General features: G+C 42.1%; 1 protein-coding gene across 2 annotated transcripts in view; it reads right to left on the reverse strand.

Moving 5' to 3' along the window:
* The window catches only part of DOCK4 (dedicator of cytokinesis 4), a 405,358-nt gene that overhangs the window by 248,678 nt on the left and 137,597 nt on the right, over positions 1-19,083 (reverse strand). For both annotated transcript variants that reach the window (XM_019543391.1, XM_019543390.1), the window contains exons 2-5: positions 17,723-17,806; positions 16,714-16,754; positions 8,892-8,947; positions 6,848-6,944 (exon numbers count right to left, since the gene is read on the reverse strand). In XM_019543391.1, the coding sequence (XP_019398936.1) occupies positions 6,848-6,944; positions 8,892-8,947; positions 16,714-16,754; positions 17,723-17,806 (278 nt within the window). The remainder of the gene's footprint in view (positions 1-6,847; positions 6,945-8,891; positions 8,948-16,713; positions 16,755-17,722; positions 17,807-19,083) is intronic.

Below are 19,083 nucleotides of genomic sequence, written 5' to 3' on the forward strand. Positions count from 1 at the left end.
GCACAGAACTGGACACAGTACTCCAGCTGTGGCCTGACCAGTATTGCATAGAGGGGGAGGATCACCTCCTTGGCCGTACTTGAGATGTACCTGTGGATGCACAACAAGGTGCGGTGAGCCCTTCCAACCGTGACCTCGCATTGTCGGCCCATGTTCATCTTGGAGTCAATAATGACTCCAAGATCCCTTTCTGCCTCCGTAAGCTCAAGAAAAGAGTTTCCCATCTTATAAGTGTGCTGCTGGTTGCTATTGCCCAAGTGCAGCATCCTGAACTTGTCAGTATTGAAACACATCCTGTTTTTGTTATCCCACCCCTGTAACCTATCCAGGTCTTGCTGCAGTCTTTCCCTCCCTACTAGCATGCTCACCTCACCCCAAATTTTGGCATCATCAACAAATTTAAACAGGTTGCTTTTCACCCTGTTGTCCAAATCACTGATAAAGAAATTGAACAGCGCGGGCCCAAGGACCGAGCCCATGGATTGCAAGAATATATTGCAAGTGGCTGAAAAACACGCAAAAGCTTCGGTTTTCCCTTGTAGGCTGGCAGTGTTCCAGCATGCAACAGGCTGCTTGGGGCATGGTCAGACACAGCCAGGCAGGGCCCTGGAAGCAGCCCCAGAAGCCAGATGAAGGTAAGTATGTGGGGTGCAGAGGGAGGACCAGAGCTTGGGGACTGTTAGGGTGGGAGGGGTGGTGTGTGTGTTGCACCCTGCCACTTTCCACTCCAGTTCAGCTGTTGGTGCCAGGCAAGCAAGAGGCTGCACTGAGCCTGCTAGGCTGTAGCACCACTGACCCCTAGCCCAAGCTTAGCCCACTGGCACCTCACCACTGCAGCTCAGCCGCGCTGCTTGGCCGTGGGATTTCTGGGAGGCTGCAGCAGGAGCCCATGGTCCAAGCAACTATAGCTGGCATTAGGGGCTTGGCTGCCTCACTGCGCAGGGGCCATGCCACTATTGCTGACTACGCTGAGGCTGGCTGAGGCAAGCAGCTCATCGTAGGGCCCTCCCTCCTGCCCCCAGCAGTCAGCCCAGTTCTAATTAGCACTTAGTAATGCCCAACCCAGGGCATGCCACAGGGGCCCTCTTGCTCCCTTCCCCTGGCAACAACAGCTCTGGTTCCATGCAAGCAGCCTCCTGTCGTCATCCTGTTTCCCCCACACACACACTACTAGCTGCTTTGTACTACTAGCTGAGGCCCTGAGAGCATCTCCAGCAGCCTAGAGCAGTGAGTTCCAGCCAGGGGCACCCTCGGGTGCCCTGATGTGTGAAGGGATAAATGAGATGTGAGATGAGCAGATCAACTAAGCAAAAAAACACAGGCTCTGGTTTCTTCCAGCCTGGGTGATCTGCCATCCCCAGGGCTGGGCCCCTCTGCAAGCAGCTAGATGCTAGCATCTATGATTATGGAGCCACACAGCCTTGAGTCCAGTGAGGGAGACCTAGAGTCCAGAAAGGTTGAGAACCACTGGCCTAGAGACAGGCCACTTGCTGGGTTAGGCTGAACTCAGGGACTTGTCCTTAGACATGTTAGTCAAGCAGAAGGCAATGTGGATTTGTACCTCAGATACATGCACTTTGCCTGGCTTATAAGATGCAAATCTACCCTGCTTTGTACTTCACATCAGATGTATGCGTGTGTGCACAGAGGAAATGGGTGGTTGGTGGGAGGGAGGGAGGGGGCACTGGGGGAAGGTAGCCAGGGAGACAAGTGGTGGCACTGGGGGAAGGTAGCCAGGTAGACAAGTGCCGAGGGCATGCAACTGTGTCAGACACCAATAGGGCCAGGGTGGTGTGGGTCAGGATAAGCCATTGATCTTTGCAAATGAGTCCCGGTATGAAAAAGGTTGAGAACCACTGATATATAGGAGATGGGCAGTAACTCTGCTGAGCATTGGCAAAGGCTTAGGTAAAGTACTACATCCAGTTTTAAAGACAAAGTAGAGAGAATCGAGAGCAGAGAAAAATAATATGAAGAAAAGCTAAAGGAACTGGGTTTCTTTAACTCTGTGATTCTCAACCACAGTGTCCTGGCACCCTGAGGTGCCATGAGATCCTTTTAAGACTGTTTCTGGGTGCCAGACAATATTAGCACTGTCAGGTGTACAAGCACATACATGGAATTCATAAGATAAACCCAGAGATTTCAAATAGGAATCCAAAGTGACAAATACATTCTGCCCTGGCGTGGTCTGACTTCTATGCACCATAAGAATTTTTCTATTACTTTTCTGTGGTCAGAAAATGAGCAAAATCGAAGACCTGACATTTTCCGATTGGTGCCTTAAGTCTAACAAGATGCTTGGGTCTATAAAGGTTGAGAACCATTGGATTAGGCCTCAGGAAGAGAAGACTAAGGTTTAATATTAACAGTCTTTTAAATAAGTAAAAGGTTGTTAAAAAGGATCAACTGTTCTTCATGCCCACTGCAGGAAGGAAAATAAATCCACTCATTTTGTAGCAAAGAAGATTTAGGTTAGATGTTGGGAAAATAACTTTCTAACTGTAAATGTAGTCAACTGTTGGAATAAATCTACCTAGGGAGGTTCTGCAATGTCCTTCATTGGAAGATTTTAAGAATGTCTGAGAAAAGAGCTGTTGGGGACAGTACTTGATCCTGCCTCAGCTGAGGGAGTTGGACTAAATAATCTCTTGAGATCTCTACCAGTTGCACATTTCTATGAGTTAATATCATACTGTGATGCAGAACAGACAGAAATGTTAAATAACTCTGGTAATCTTCTGGGGGAAAAAAACAGATAGTACGTTAATATCACATACTTTCCACTCCAACAGTAAACTAAGAAGAATGTTAAACATCAGCTACTAAAGATTTTATCATCAGCAGATCCAGATAATTTGCACCCAAGAGTTTTCAAAGAGCTGGCTAATGCTGATTATGCAAAGTTCCAAAGGACTGGAAGAAAAGAAATGCTATGCCAGCATTAAAAAAGAGAAAATATGATAACCAGGAAAAGTATAGTCTCATCAGCCTACCATCAATCACGGGCAAAATAATGACACAAAAATTATTGTATTGTTAAATAACAATACGATGATGCAATTACAGTCAGCACACGTATATTGAAAATGCATCTTGTCAAGTTAGCCTGAGGGTTTTTTCATGGGATTACAAGTTTGATTGATAAATAGTAAAATGCTGATACAACTAACTTAGGATCTTGGAACACATTCATTTAATAGCGCAATGGGATCTGATCACAGATGCCAAAAATTGTGCCCTCTGCCATGCTCGGGATACACGTGCATGTCGGGATACACAATTCTGGGATTGAGGATCAGATCCGAATTGCACCATTACTACCTGGCAGTGCAAGAAAAGCCTGGGATCATGATTCCAGGACTGACAATCAGCTGATTGCTGGTCTCAGCCCCTGGGCCACACAAGAACCAGTTCAAGATTCCAGTGAAGTCTCAGAGCTGAGACTGACAATCAGCCGATTATCAGTCCTAGCCCTGGGACTGCACTGGAACTGTTTTAAGACTCTGGTGTGGTACCAAAGATGAGCAAGACAATCAGATGACTGTTGGCCTGGCTCTGGCCCTGGCCCTGCCCCTGCACCAGAGCCAGTTTGAGACTCGGGGGACATGGGGAGAACTGTCAACCAAGCCCTGCCATGCAGCCAGCATCAGTAGACTCCGTGACACTATACATTTAACGTACTAGGAAAAGCAGACACAAAAATATTACACATACTTTGTGAAATAATTCTGTGGCTGATTTAATTAATTGTGTGAACATGTGGCCAAGTCACCATTTAAGATGTAATTAACAGGTTAATTCCATTTTAAATGTAACAGAAATGGCTCAGATTAAGCAGTTAAGATACCACAAAAATCAACACATCACACATTAAATAGGGGACATCTCTTTAAATGATAGATGTCTGAAAGTGAAATTATGGGGAATCATGACTGAGCAGGTGTGTTTCTAAGTGGAGCCTTGTAAGGTTTGGTTATTGGGTTTTCTTTATTTAACGTTCTTATCAATGACTTAGAAAAACCAAAAATAACCACTGATAAAGTTTGTAGACAATACAAAGGTTGAAGAACAGTAAAAATGAGAGACAGATCACTGATGCAGACCAGCATGGGCAGAAAAAACTATATGCATTTCAGTACAGCCACATGTAAGAATCACACATCTAGGAACAAAAAATGAAAGACATACTTATAGAATGGAGGATTCCATCCTGGGAAACAGGAAATCTGTAAGGCTTAGGGGTCTCATGAATAATTACCCAAACACAAGCTCTGTGTTTGGAAGTTATGTAACTGCTCCTAGAATACTGTCTAGTTCTAGTATCTATACTTCAGAAGAGGATACAGGAAAAAGTGCATTGAGAAAAGAGCCACAAGAAAAAATTTAAAAACTTTAAAAGAAGTACTTTTAGAGAGAGAAATAAACCTAGTTTATTTTTATGAAATGAATGTTTTGATCATTGTCAGTAAATATCTACTAAGAACAGTCATTACACATAAACCAGTTTAAATAATCAGAAACTGGTTTAGATCTGTAACAGAATAGATGTTCAGTGCACATAAACTAGTTTCAAAATGGCTGAAACAGGTTTGAGATAAAACTGGTTGAATATAGTATCAGACACAACTGATTTGAGTGAAACTGGTTTATGCAATGTTTGTCCCAGACCCCTCGCTGGTTTAAGTTAAACCAGACCCTGCCAGCATCCCGGCTTGCGCTCAGGACTGAGTGGGGCTCCCTGCTCCTTTGCTCCCGGGTAGGAGCTTGGCAGAGACTACAGGGGTCTGCCTGGCTTTCCCCTGCTACCATCCTCCCGTCCCCACTCCCTGCTAAGCAAGGATTCCCAGATCCCCTCTGTGCTGCACGAACACCTCAGCATTAGCTAGCAGACCACATGCTAGCTATGGGTCCCTGCTGTGGCAGATGGGACAATGGCAGAATCAACAGGTAACTGGTAATGTCTCTCTGTTGTTTTCTTAATGGGGTGATAAACACTGAGTTAGGGGTGTTAAATACTATGTTATCAATTCCCTGCCGCGCTGGTCAGGTGTGGGGGAACCATTCCCTAATCAGAGTGTCCTGCCAGGGCCTGGCCATGCCCGGTCCCAGTTCAGCACTCTAGAAGGGAAGGGAGGCCTGCTTGAGCACCCCCGCCCCCAGCTTCTAGCCTGAACCACTGCAGGCACGTACCTGCATTTCTGGGATGTCTGTGCAATTACAAACTGAATCAGCCTAGCCAGGTTAAACTAACCTGCAAAGATTGAATCAATTCAGGCTCAGGCTTTTTGAATGTCTGTTCCTAACCTGAGGGAACAGAAATGTGACAAACTTGATCCTTCAGTCTAGAAAACAAAGGTATCACAAGATCAAAGGACTAGAAGATGAAACTAGACAAATTCAGACAAGAATATGGGTTAATAGTAAGAATAATCAAAGACTAGAACAAATTCATAAAGGTTGTAGCGAACATATAGCACTGGAAATTGTTAAAATCAACTCTGGATGTTTTTCTGAAAAATATACTTTATTTCAAGCATAGCTGTTGGCCTTGAAGCAAGAATTTATACAGGAAATCCTATAGCCAGTTGTATGCAGAAGGTCAGACAATCCAATCACATTAAGCTGAAAATCTCCAAATCTGAAAATTCCTACAACTATTTTTGGATCTTTAAAACAATTACATTTTTTTACTTATGGGGCAGAAAAAAAGCAACTTTAACCTCTCACTAGTGCTCAAATATTTTTAATCAAGAAACAAACGAAGTCTCTAAAGCTTTCAAATGTTGTCTGGGATTTACTCATTTTTAAGCATAAATGATGACCAACTGGCTCGAGCAACAAGTTTTGTCCTTGCCAATAAGGGACCGAGAGAACGTATAAGCAAGCCAAAATTAAGGCAGTCTAATTTATATTCCACACTTGGATTATAACAGTCTTAGCCTTCAATGATTATATTTTCCAGTATGTTTCTTCTGTCAGGCAGTTTCAACTTGTTAATTATTCTTTCATTTCATGGAACACACCTCACTTTTTTTTTTTATCTAAGATTATTTTCTTCCTTTACTCTTTAGCATTTCTTAGAAAAGGCAGCTATATGTTCTGGTTGACTTGGTCTACAAAACTAAGCCTTTCTTTTTTAAAAAAAAAAGAAGTTTGGCTAAAAGTTACTCCACTATGATAAACCGAATCAAACTAACAGCTACCATAAAGGTGTCAGATACTGGAAATTCTCTGCCTTATCCTTTTCCCTTTTTTTTCCTTACTATATTAGATGCAAACAACTAGACTACTTTAATTCCCTGTTTGATCAGTATTTTGGAGAAAGAGCATTTCTTTCATATTTATTTCTGTTCCTTACTATAATAGTGTCTAGTCTGTTTCCTTTACTCTTCTGTTGTGTGACTTCCGGTCATCTGTATATGAAAAAGAATCATTTGATGTTGTTCTTGCTTTCATTTTGCATTTTAACTGGCATGGTGTAAATATTGCCATTTCAGATGTCTGTTGTAACACCTCCCAAATCTTACCTTTTTTTTTAAGTTAGGCTAAAATAAGCAGCTATGCCATTTTGATTTATTCTTCTGTTTTACTAGCTATTATGAGGTGAACAGATGTCCTAGTTAGGCTCTGGCAGAAAACCATAAATACTGGATTAAAAAGTCCTGACAAAAAGGGGCCCTGGTAAATACAACCTACAGGGAAAAAAAGCACCTGCCTTCAGTCTTTGAAAGAATACTGTTTCTGTTTTTATTAAATGCAGGCTAGTTTGTTACATTATTTGTAAGATAAGAGAATCTATTACTTTAAACAGTTTCCAAGCAAAACAATGTTATATAGTACTTGCCACATAAAGTTGTTTCCACATTGTTCCCCAGTCTCTCAAAGTACATGTCATCTCCGTGATAACCGAGTCTTCTGTTGGAATAACCATTTCAAACTGCCTGTGACATCCAGAAGAATATATGATATTACACAACATCACAAATCACATAACTATTATTAACATAATTCCTCTTTTCTACAAATGGTGATGTTTATTAATTTATATGGTGCTTTTCTTACATCACCATGACTTTCACTTGTGCAAATGTTTTACTCACCATAGGTAAATTGTGGGGTGAGACCCTGGTTACACAAGAATTTTACCACCAACTTAGTCAGGATTTCATCTATAGTTTAACATCAAATAAGTCCTTCAAACTTGTTCATAAATATTTCCTGATAGTTAGAAGGACAACTGGCTTCTGATTCTGTGAATTTGGTGACTAAACAAATGAAATCATTCTTTCATTTTAAACTCCTCTTACAGCAATCACTCTCTAAGGTAGATCATAAGCAAGAACTTCAGGAAAACCAGAAAGGCTCTCCAGTGTGAACAGGAGGAAAGAGAGGTGTTGCAATATTTTAGATCGAGTTACAAAAAATTCTTAAAATGTATTTATTTTAATAGCAATCATCATCCTTTGTTCTTACATCATTAGATCTCAGGGAAGATGGTTAGCGTTATTACCCTTATTGGGCCTTAGAGCCTTCTTGAGAGACATCATCCAGGTAAGGAGTCATGACAGAGATGGCTATGAAAGATAATACCTGGGAAGGTGGTTAGTTGTGTTAGTCTGAAGGTAGGGCAGGGCAGCACCTCAGAAGCTAACTGGTTCAGAAAGGCATGAGCTTTCAAAGGCAACAGCTATTTCATCTGATGTTAACGTAACAGAGTGCCACTTCGTCCTATTTGCTCTCTGTCAGTAGATCTTGGAGCACTTCACAATCTCTGGCATGGTTTTTTACCTAAGCAATGTCATATTCTCTTGTTCCCTTGCCATGTTACCATGATGCAATATGCAAATATTGGGCCACAGTACATCATGGGAAATGTAGCCTTGATGGGGAACCTGGTCCACTGAGTATTGAACAGAGTCATGGCACAGCAGAATTACAAATCCCAGAGGCACCATGGCACTATGTACAAAACAATTGTTTTTTTACAGTTTTCCAAGGGTTTGGGGGCTTTGTTTTATTTTTGTTTGTTTGTTTTTTTAAATAAAAGGTTCATCTTCTACAGGAAGCAGTTTTTTATGCATTTTCACAAAAAAATCCCATTTTGTCAAAGAACAGGAGAATTTTAACTTATTCCTACCAGGAGGGACATGACCAGATAAGTGTAAACAGCACAGCAATTCAGCACTATGGCAAGGAGTAGCCTGTTGAGCGCACAATAAGTAATTCAGTTTCACTTGACCAGCCCAGGCCTTTAGTGGTTCCATGATGGATGGAAGATTTTCATTACTGGTCACAAAGCTTGGACTTCAGCATTTCTTCTATTTACAACATTTTAGAAATTGGAAACTGGTACAGTTTCTAAATTCTAATTCAAACCTCAACATTACGGGCGTGGGTTTTTTAGATTTTTAACTTCACCTGAGATAATGAATACAGACTAGTAGACATCCAAAATTAAGACAAAAAATAGTTCTCAGTAATGTAAAAAATGCAACAATCAACAATAGCTAGTAGCCTATTGTATGTAGGGTGCTGTAGAGAACAACTTTAGGTAAGGCAGCCACCTCTTATTAAAGTAAGCCCGAATTAACATAAGAACTTATCAATAAATTTAAATATACAATTGTTCTCTATATATATGCTACATGACATAAGTGATTATCCCATTTCTGTCCTATATAAAATTTTAAATAAAGACACTCCAACCTTGTGCCTGAATAAAAGTTCCAAGCTGGTAAAAATTATCCATTTTAACTTTTGTGCCAGTGAGCTGAGATTTTATAGGGTTAAACACCAATGAAAAATATATCTTCTTTATTCTAGCTATAAAGCAGCCTTTTTCAACAATCTGCATGTCCTCAAATATTTGAACCAGAACTGGCACCTACCCTTTGTTCTTAACGCATGCATTTTTCAGATGAATATAGTTCGAGGGAAATATGCCCTGAAAGAAAAACATGTTAAGAAACAAACAAAAAAAATCATTAAGCTGCCTGCAATTAATAGAAAATCTTGAATTTAGGCTAACAAATTTCTCAGAAAACACTTTATACCAAATTTTTAAAAATGTCCAACGTGACACTGTTCATAATGGAAAGAGCAGCAATTGTTTAGAAAATGAAGCATAAAAATTGCATGTGATCAAAATTGCAAATATTATCAACAAATCAAATATTTGCAAAACCAAAAGTTATAGCTATTCTATATAATTCTAAATTAGAGGCTAAAATGAGTACTCCACTGTATTTACTTGCATACCAACCAACTTTTTTACTTAATCAGCCCCCCCCCCCCCGCCAAAATTGGGGTGTGCGTCTTAAATGAGAAAATTGATTTTCTGCCTGGAAGAAGTACCCTGGTTTAATCCCTTCTCCACAGGACAGCAGCAATGGCATTACTATTTAGGCAACTGAGAGAGTCAAATGACTTATCAATCCACACGTGATGAACATCTCTCTTTTTTTTAATGGCTTTGATGTTCCACTAATCAAGCTAACCTTTCTTATGGCAAGTTTGCTGTCAGCTAGATGCTTCTGGTCTTTCTTCTCCTTTCTCATAGTCGTGGAGATGCTTTAGCCCTTTTCAAAATCATAAATGTACCCATGGAAACAAATCTATATCAGCAGCTAGGGTTTCAGCTACTAGTTAAGCAGGAAAGGGAGGGCGAGTCAGCTGAAGATTAGGCTCTTTCCATGCATGATGCATCCATAACTCTGGAAAAATCTTTTTCGGTTCACTGCCTTCCACAAATGAGTTGTGCAACTTATTTGGGAGTGTGTTTGATTCAAGAAAATACAGTAAGTAGTATATTGCAACATAGCCTCTACATATATTTCTATTAATTACTGACAAATAATCTGTGGCTGTTGTATCTGTGGCAAAACTGATCATCTGGCACATATCTGCAGAACAAAATACTCTTACTGCACTCTGTATTTAGGACCTGCTCACTAGCAGTGTCATTCTTTCATGCTCTCTGATGGTAATGCTGCAGCGATTAAACTACCCATCTCTTTGCATGGAGCAGTGAGATCATAAGCAGGGTAATAAGCAAATACACCCTAAGAAACACATCTTTAAAATAAAAACAAAACATAACACATTTTTTTTAGAGGACAGAATTGATAGTTAAAATATAAGCAAATTCAAATGAAAAATTTAAAAAAGAATATATATTCTCCATTGTTTAGTACAGCTGATGGTGCCTCTTGCTATAACACAGATGGCAATTAACTGGTAAGGAATTCTGACAATACTAACAGACTACTTTGCCTTTTAGGAAGGCTCATTTTCAAAGTTTAATTCAGAAAAATCACTTTAACCCTCAAGGTTTGAAAACTAGAATAGCATCCTCATTCCTCAGGGATCTTAACACAACTTCCACTAGTATAGTAATTTCTATACTATTGTTTATAGAATACTGTATGGTTTTTTTTGCAGGCCAAAAACCAACAATGAAAGTAAGTACTTGCTGAACAACAGCAGCTCATAGCCACACTTTAAGTTCAAGACTATATAAGATTATATATCAAACTGAAGTGAGATCACAGAAGCACTGACTAATTCTCAGCCTGTTTTAATACAAGAAAACTCAGAAAAAATAAGGGTCTTAAGCCTATCATCATTATTCCCATTAACCCCAAAGGATATCATATGCAGATACTGTGTTTTTGCTACAACTGATATGTAATTAGACATAATTCATTATGCACAGGGATCTAAGTCACAGTGATTTGCAGGGATTTTCACAGGCCTCTCCCTATGCATGAAGCTGATTTCACAGCCTTTTCACAATGAGCTCACCCCTCACCACTAACTTTCTCAACCAATTAGCTTCAAGGGGCAGAGATGGTAGGGCGACTGCCATCTTGATTGTTCCCCTTCATGCCAGGGCTCCCCCCTGGTGGGCTGTGAAGTCAGGCCACAGTGACCATGAGGGCAACTGGCTCCACTTGGAGAGTCAGCATTTTATTTTTAGTAAGTTTTTTTTTTTGATTTCACAGAAAATGCCCAATTTAATGGTTTCATAAAATCACAATTTAAGTATGCCCCTAACTATGCACTCCTACTATTTAATTCTCATTTAAATAAATGGATGATTTAATTGAGCAAAGACTGACGGATTATGTTTAAATAGGAAATGGGAGTATGAACTGAGCCAACAGCATATTCAAGTTGGTCTCGAAGCAAAGAGGTTTGGAAAAGAGAAAAGATGGAAGAAGAGGTTTGGGATGAGTATGTAGAGAAGCCCAAGAGACTTTTGCAAATAGTTTTCTCCAGGTGGGTTTAACAAAACCCTGAACAGTAGTGGCAATGGCTCTACCTCTGGTCCTGAGCACACAGCAGTAGCGGAGGCAGCAGTGGCAGCTCTGCCTCCAACCCAGGGCATGCTGCAGAGGCTCCAACGACTGCCCCATGCTGAATCTGGAGCTGAGGCTTGCCCTCCACCTTGGTGCAGTTCCAGTACTTTGCCTCAGCATGGAGAATGTGGTGGGAGCTGGTGCCCAGCAAGATAGGGTTATGGCATGGCAACACATGAAGTGGTCAGAGGTGATTGAGACTGTGTCAGCCCTTACTTGCTCTCCTGCTACCTATCACCATGTCCACCAGGGCCAGAGGGCCACAGATTTTGTGGCAGGCCACTCCCTCTAGATACACCTCCAGATTTCCAAACTACTATGCCTGCTAGTAGTTTTGAGAGCCAGACAGAGTTGCTCTGCAGGCCACATGCAGCCTACTGACCATGTTTAATAATTGGGGTGTGCAAAGCTTCGGTAGCCAATTCAATTTGGAGAAGATTTTGCCTGATTTGGCAGCCGAATCACTGAATCCGAATTGAATCAGAAGACCCATTAAAAGCTCTGAATCTATCTGAAGCATCTGAATCAATTCCAAAAAGCTTTGACAATTCGGAAGGCGGTCTAGCAGGGAAACAGGAACTGAGAAGAGGGAGTGTGGAGCGGGGGAGAAGACTGCTCTGATATTGACATCTGTAGCTGGTCAGTGCCTGATCTTTCCCTGAGTTCCCTTCCAGTCACACTGCTCTGGGGGAAGGACGTAGAAACAGCATTAAGGCTGTCTCTTGCTAATCTCTCTTCTTGGAAAGGATTGGATACACCTTACTAATTACACCTACCTAGAATCCCTCTACTTATCCCTATCCAAAACATTCCTTTCAACTTATTCTTCCCTGAAAATCCTCTTATTTGTTCTTGTTATTTCCCCCACACATACACGCTTTTTAAAAAGACAGCTGTGTTTTCCCTGACAGTGTGTCATCCATCTCTGTGTAGGAAAGCACATATATTTCACACACACACTAAACACATGCAAGATATATTACACACACACACTTTCCAGCCACCAAACATTATGAAGTGTGCTGAAAAGGCAGGTGCCAGGTCTCCTGGCAGGGGAGGGAGAGGGGCTAGAGGGGGGAGAGGGAGAGCTGCAAGTTCCCTCACCCAAACATAGACGCACCTTCTTTCCTAGCAGCAATGAGTCTTCTGCTGCCAGTGGGAGCAGGGAGGTGGAAGCAGTACCTGTCCCTGTACCACCTCCACTAACACCAGAAATAGCCACCAGCCCCAGCATGAGCCTCCTCCACCCCAATTGCAGCTCCCAGCATGAGCCTCCCAATGCCAGAGGAGGAGCTGGATCTGGAAACAGAGAAGCTGAATGCCATAGCCAAGGAAGTTCTGGGGAAGGAGGGGGAATCGGAGTTTGTGTTCCACACACTTCAAAGTTCCCCTAGAGGCAGGTCTTCTTCTCTGGAAGGCACTTTGAAGGAGGTTGCGTGGGCAGGTTGTTGCACCTCTGCCTGCTGAGAAGGGGGATAAGGCAGGATCCCCAACCTCAACCCAGAATCAGGGGGAGTAGTGTAGTGTGGCATCATTTTGAGGTGGCAGATGATCCCAAGTATGCTACCTGCCAGCACTGCCAAAGGCAGATCAGCTGGGGCAAGGACGTGAAACACTTCACCATCATGGCAACACGGTTGCATCTCAGGAGGAAGCACCCACTTGCTCTTGTTCCTCCTCAGCCTAACACCACAGGTAGCCTTGCATTTCACCTCAGACATCTGAAGCAGCCAGGGTGGAGATCATGCCTACCTCTCCGTCACAGGGCACTGGTGTGATCAGTCAGGCCATCAGTGGACTCTCCTTCAAGCAGAAGTGATGGATGAGTCCCACATAGCAACAGAGATCATGGGGGCCATGAACCACATGTTGCAACAGTGGCTCATAGGGCAGGGTGAGCTCACCTGCGGGTTCATGGCTGTTGACAGCAGGGCCAATATGGTCAAGGTCTTCTGTGATGCCAACTTTGCTGGCATCCACTGCGTAGCGCACAAGTTCTGCCTCATAGTCAGGGACATTGGAGGGGGACAGGGATGCCAGTGATGGCACCATCACTACCACTACTGGCCATCTTATTTCCAGATGCAGGAAGGTGGCAGGCTACTTCCACTGGAGCATCATGGGAGGCAAGATGTTGTGGGACAAACAGGCAGAGTGGGCATCCTGCAGCACAAAAACCTGCAGGATGTGGAGACTCAATGGAATTCCACATACCCGATGCTGAAAAGGCTGGTCAAGCAACAGAAGGCCATCCATGAGATGGCCTTGCTCAGGGAAATTGGGATTAGCAGCCCCCTTAACAAAACATTGTTGGATACCATCTCTCAGATCTTGGTGGTCCTCCAGCCATTCCTTGAATCCACTGACAGCCTCAGTGCTGGCGAGGCCCTCCTTAGCCAGGTATTCCCCATAGTGAAGGAGGTTGAGAATCAAATGGAGAAATTCCAGGGAATCAGTGTTCCTGGCTGGGGCAAGCCGCTTTCCCCAGAGGTGCAGGCACTGGTGAAGCAGCTGAAGAAGGGCATCAAGAAACAACTGGATCTGTTGAGGTTCAATACAGTCCACGCACTGGCAGGCATGTGTCACCCGAGGGGAGCATCTACAGCAGCAAAACCCTTAATCACTGGACAGAGGTGCTGGTGAACAGAGTTATGGAGACAGAAGGGGGGCGTGGAAAAGGGGGATCTACTTTCCCATGCCGGCACTCCAAGCACCAGCTAATCTCCTCCACCACAGCTGCTGCCAATGTGGGTCAAGGGTATAGCTTCAATGTTGGGGTCAAGAGGCACCAGACCCCACCATGTGGCAGGTAGTGCAGAGGCCTCGGTGACTTCCCATCTCACCGAGGTTGTGGAGCCTCTGCAATGTGACCCCTTGGCTGATTGGGCAATCTGCAGCCAGATGTGGTAGGATCTGGCCACAGGTGCCTGGGAACACCTGTCCTGTCCACTGATCCATGTTCCAAGCAAGAGGATGTTCAGCATAGGTGGGGATGTTGTGACACCCCACCGCACCTCCTTAGATCCTGGTTTGGTAGAGCAGCTGGTGTTCTTGAAAGTGAACCTCCTGTTGCTGGGGTTCTCCAAGTTCCACATGCAGCTGGAGTGAATGTCACCCTCCTCACTCAGCACCTATTTCCTTTCTTAAGTTGCTTTCACAACCATTTAATGCCCCTCTCTCAAAGCCGGAGGTGGCAGTTTAGTTTTTCACCAGCCAGCAGGGGAAGAACATCTCCCTGCTGAGCTCCCATGCCAGGATGAACTTGGAGGTATGGACTGGGACTATGAGGAAGGAAGAGATCCCAGGTCCTGGGCATGACCGAAAACTGCACCCTGCCAGTGTAGGGAGGCCTGGTGGGACTGCCAGCAACACAGCAGCCCCAGAAAATGCCAGGACTGCTAACGTCCCTGGTGAAAGGTGGGTAGAGGGTGTCTGATAACCTCCAGTCACTACATGCACGCACAGTCCTAGCTGGGGAAAGCCATCTGCAAGGCATGGGCCACAGTGTAGGGAAGGTATGGAGCTGTGGAATGTATGTCATCCCTAGACATCAGAGACCTAAATGGGCAGCCTCCCGCCTGAGTAATATCTGAATCAGTTTTCCATCAAGGTGTGGTAGGAGAAAGAGGGGCGGGGTGGTTGGCCCAGAAACAGGTGGGCAGGCCAAGATATAACCAAAGCCAGGAAGGACCCCTGTTATAGGCTACTATCCCTGCTGCATTTATACCGCTCTGTCTTAACCCGCACAAGGCAAAGTTCTTTGGGTCAGTCCAATATTTTTTATTAGACTGAGTAATTGGAGTAATATATCTTAGCAAGCTTTCGGGGTTACAAACCTTTCGTCAGGCTGAGGAAGCATCTGCAGTTGGTGTGTGCGCTCTTCCTGGATAGAATGAATACTAAAGAAGCCAGAGGCTGGGCTGCAGGCAAGAAAGCCAGTCAGTGAAAATGTAAATTGAGGCATTGGGGTGAGAGACAGTACCCTCACAATTACTGCACTCCACAACAGAACCATCACCATTCCTGGATCTTACAGCTGCACCTCCAGAAACGTTATACATCTCATCCAGTGCACCAAATGCCCTGATGGAAACTATGTAGGAGAGACCAAACAACAACTGCACACCAGAATGAATGCACACTGGACATCTATTAAGGACAAGAACACCCAATTACCAGTGGGGACACATTTCTCACAAGAAAACCACTCTCTCCAATCTCTGTCCTCCAAGGGAATTTATAAAAGACCTTTTGTAGACAAGCCTACAAACTTCCTTTCTGAAATCTATTGTATATAAAAACTCATGGACTCGATACAGATATTGGATTTATGACACTACCACCTGCTGGACATCTGACTCCCAAGTTACCTCTACAGTTTTACCTGGCTGCTACATCCCTCTCCCTCCTCCGCTCCCCCACCCCCCCAGCCTGTCTCTCACCCCTTGCTGCCTCAATGTACATTTTCACTGACTGGCTTCATTGCCTGCAGCCCAGCCACTGGCTTATTTACTCTCCCTAGATAGAATGAATAGCACACACCAACTGCAGATGCTTCCTCAGCCTGATAAAGGGTTTTTAAACCGGAAAACTTGCTAAGATATATTTCTCCAACTCTTCAGTTGGTCTAATAAAAGACATCAGATTGACACAAAGAACCTTCTCTGCCTATGTCCTTAGACCAACATGGCTACGACCTACACCCCTTAACATACACAAGTGATACGAGTTTTGCTTTTAACAGTTTGAGGGCCACTTTTACAGAAACACCTGCACCTATGTCCTTGAAACTTGGCAGGCTTCATGCCCTCTGCTACCGTCCCTGCTGCTTTTATCTGAATTGGCCCAAAATTGACAAAGTTATAGGTATTTCATTCCCCATTATACTGTATGGCTAAATCTCCGAATCTGCGCCAAATCTCCAAATCCAGTTCGGCTAAATTGAATCAGGACAGTGACTCAATCGCATAATCAAATCACTGTCCCTCCAAATCAGCCGAATCTGACTCGAATACTTGCCGCTTCACACAGGCCTACTTGATACCCATGGTTTACAGCACCTATTCCTCTTTAATTTAGTTCCTCTAACTTGAGAACTTTCACCTTTGTTGACTAAAGAAAAGAGAATTTTCCATTCTCACAATATTTCAGAGCATTTCAGAAATGTAACCCAGGTCCAGAATCACATCAATCAAAATACATAACATCAAGTGCAAGAGTATATCATCAAGCAGTGATAGTTTCATAACAGGAAACTTATTTTTACCCACAAAGTATATGATGATTTTAAAATCAATTTTGCATTTTGTACAAGAATTCAAGCTACAGTTCAAAATTGCTGGATATTTACCTTGATATTTGGATTTTTTAAGGCAAATCCTCTGTACCAACCTGTAAGGAAAAAAAGTAATTTTGCCTTTAAAAATACATAATCTGCTAGCATTTTAAAAATAGTTTAATATCCCTCTTTGGGATCAGTCTGACTACAGTCATTCTAAGTATAATCTATATAATAAAAGGCAATTTTTTAACCAGAATTTACTTCATGCTTATTTCCAGCAATATTGTAGCCTCTCTCTCTCTCTACAAATGACTCCAGCAATGCACTCTGCCTATTTTTTGTATTGGATGTTATTCTAGCCAAAAGGTAGAAGTGGGCTTTTATCTACTGTAATCTGTTTTATGAACAGTTATTATATGTCAAAGTCTGGGGGTATTAGCTATATAATTAAATTAAACTTCTAATACACCTGGTTCAAAATAACTAACATTGATTTAATGCATTTTATGACAAGGCTTAACCAGGACTAACTAGATTAGCAGTTTATCATCCCCACACCCATGAAAACAAAAGGTATATTATATTAAACGATGAAAAATAGCTTCAAGAAACTGACTCTCAGTAGGATATTAAAGAAATACTGCTACTGAAGAAAAGCAAGTATATTTCCTCTATTATAGCTCTGTGCACACATTGAAATAAAGGCAGAAATATATATTTAAGGAGAGTAGCATCTAGATCAAAATAAAGGCAGGTGGATGGGCCAACACTCAGGGAGATTTAGACTTGTCAACTGTAATGAAGTTTGAATGCTTCCTGCTAAATGTCAAGCTTTCCTGGAAAATATCAAGAAAGCTGAAGAAAACTCACGAAAAGACCTCCCTGCTGTTTTAATAACTATTCTTCTCCCTGGGTATTAATTAAACAATGAGAGAAAACAAGACACCCCTTGAAAATAGGAAAATATAGATGTATATTACTATAATTTTATAACTTCTATATTGTAAATTAAAATGAATGGGACTTAAACATCAATATGTAACAAGTCATTAAAATCAGTTTTAACTTATATACTCACCATCACATTTCTCCAGGATTTGAACTGTATCTCCAATCTCCAACAACAATCCATGTGGGACTGTTCCTCGAAAACTGGCTATTACTGAAAGAGATATGAAATTTCAATTAGTCACACCATTTTAAAAAGGCATGCTATTAGACTTTTATACTTCAGAGGAAAACAGATTTTTAAGAAGCAGATTTAGTGTAAATTACCAAGTTGGGAATGGGGGGGAAAAAAGAGAAAAGGAGGTTTTTCTTAATGGAATACCAAACACAGGCCTAGAAAAATAATCCACTTGCTCCCTCATTAAAATAGGTCAAAAGCTTGCTTCAGAGAGAACAGCTGCTTAACCCATCAATATCTGCAGAATTTAAATTTGTATTTAAAAAAAGGTTTTCTAGACCATTTAGGTCTGAGGATATCCTTTAAAATGTGAACCCAGGGTAAACAGATGCATTTCAGACTTCCTGAATCTAACAGTCAGCACTGGTGCTCTTGCTGCTTCTTTTACTTTGCCAAACAAAATAATATATCTATAGTTACTTAATTGATACTACTGAGGACAGCAGTTTAGAACTGCTTGGGAAAACCATGAGCAGCAAGAGCAGGCATGCAAACTTTTCAAGGCAGGAGATCTAATAAGGAAGCCTGAAAAATGGTAAAGAAACCTCTTTTCCCTGCTTTCAAAACGTTCCACATATTACCTCCTGTAATACAAAGACCATCTACTTTCACAATAACACTGAACTCAAGAAAGAAAAATTAAATATTTGCCTTCCAAAAGTTGAAGACATAAGCTTCAAATTTACAAGACACTTAAACTGAGTATGATTAGAAATATGGAGATTCAAAGCAAGTTTCATACACAGCACTAGGAGCACCCACAATATTTTATGCTGTTCAAGTAGACTATGATAACAACTTTATAAGTTAAGAGACAGAAATTTGCTTTCCAGCACTGATGGTAAAATAGCGGGGCTTAATTTTATAGCTTTTATATACAGAGGGGAAAAACCAAAAAAAGTGTAATAGACAACTAAGCCAGAGCATGTTTCAGAGTTAACACTGATGTTGACAGGGCATTGTTGAAGACTACTTAGCAGGTAAATAGCAGCCACTTTGCTATGACAAAATACTACTTAACAAATAAGTCAGAGACAAAGAATCAAATATACATATGGTTAAAGAAAAGAGGAAACCTATGTATAGTAGACATGCATCATGAATGACTACTAGACCTCTCAAGGAACTGCAATAATCTGAGTGCAAGTTACATGCCCATTTTACAGTTCTTGACCACTCACAAGTCCGCCTTCCCTAAGCAAAGAATATATCCAACTAGGATAAAATATACTGTCCAACCTTGTATCCTTGCT

The sequence above is a fragment of the Crocodylus porosus genome, unplaced genomic scaffold (genome assembly GCF_001723895.1).
Source record: "Crocodylus porosus isolate Cpor-Errol unplaced genomic scaffold, CroPor_comp1, whole genome shotgun sequence".
Classification (NCBI taxonomy): domain Eukaryota; kingdom Metazoa; phylum Chordata; order Crocodylia; family Crocodylidae; genus Crocodylus; species Crocodylus porosus.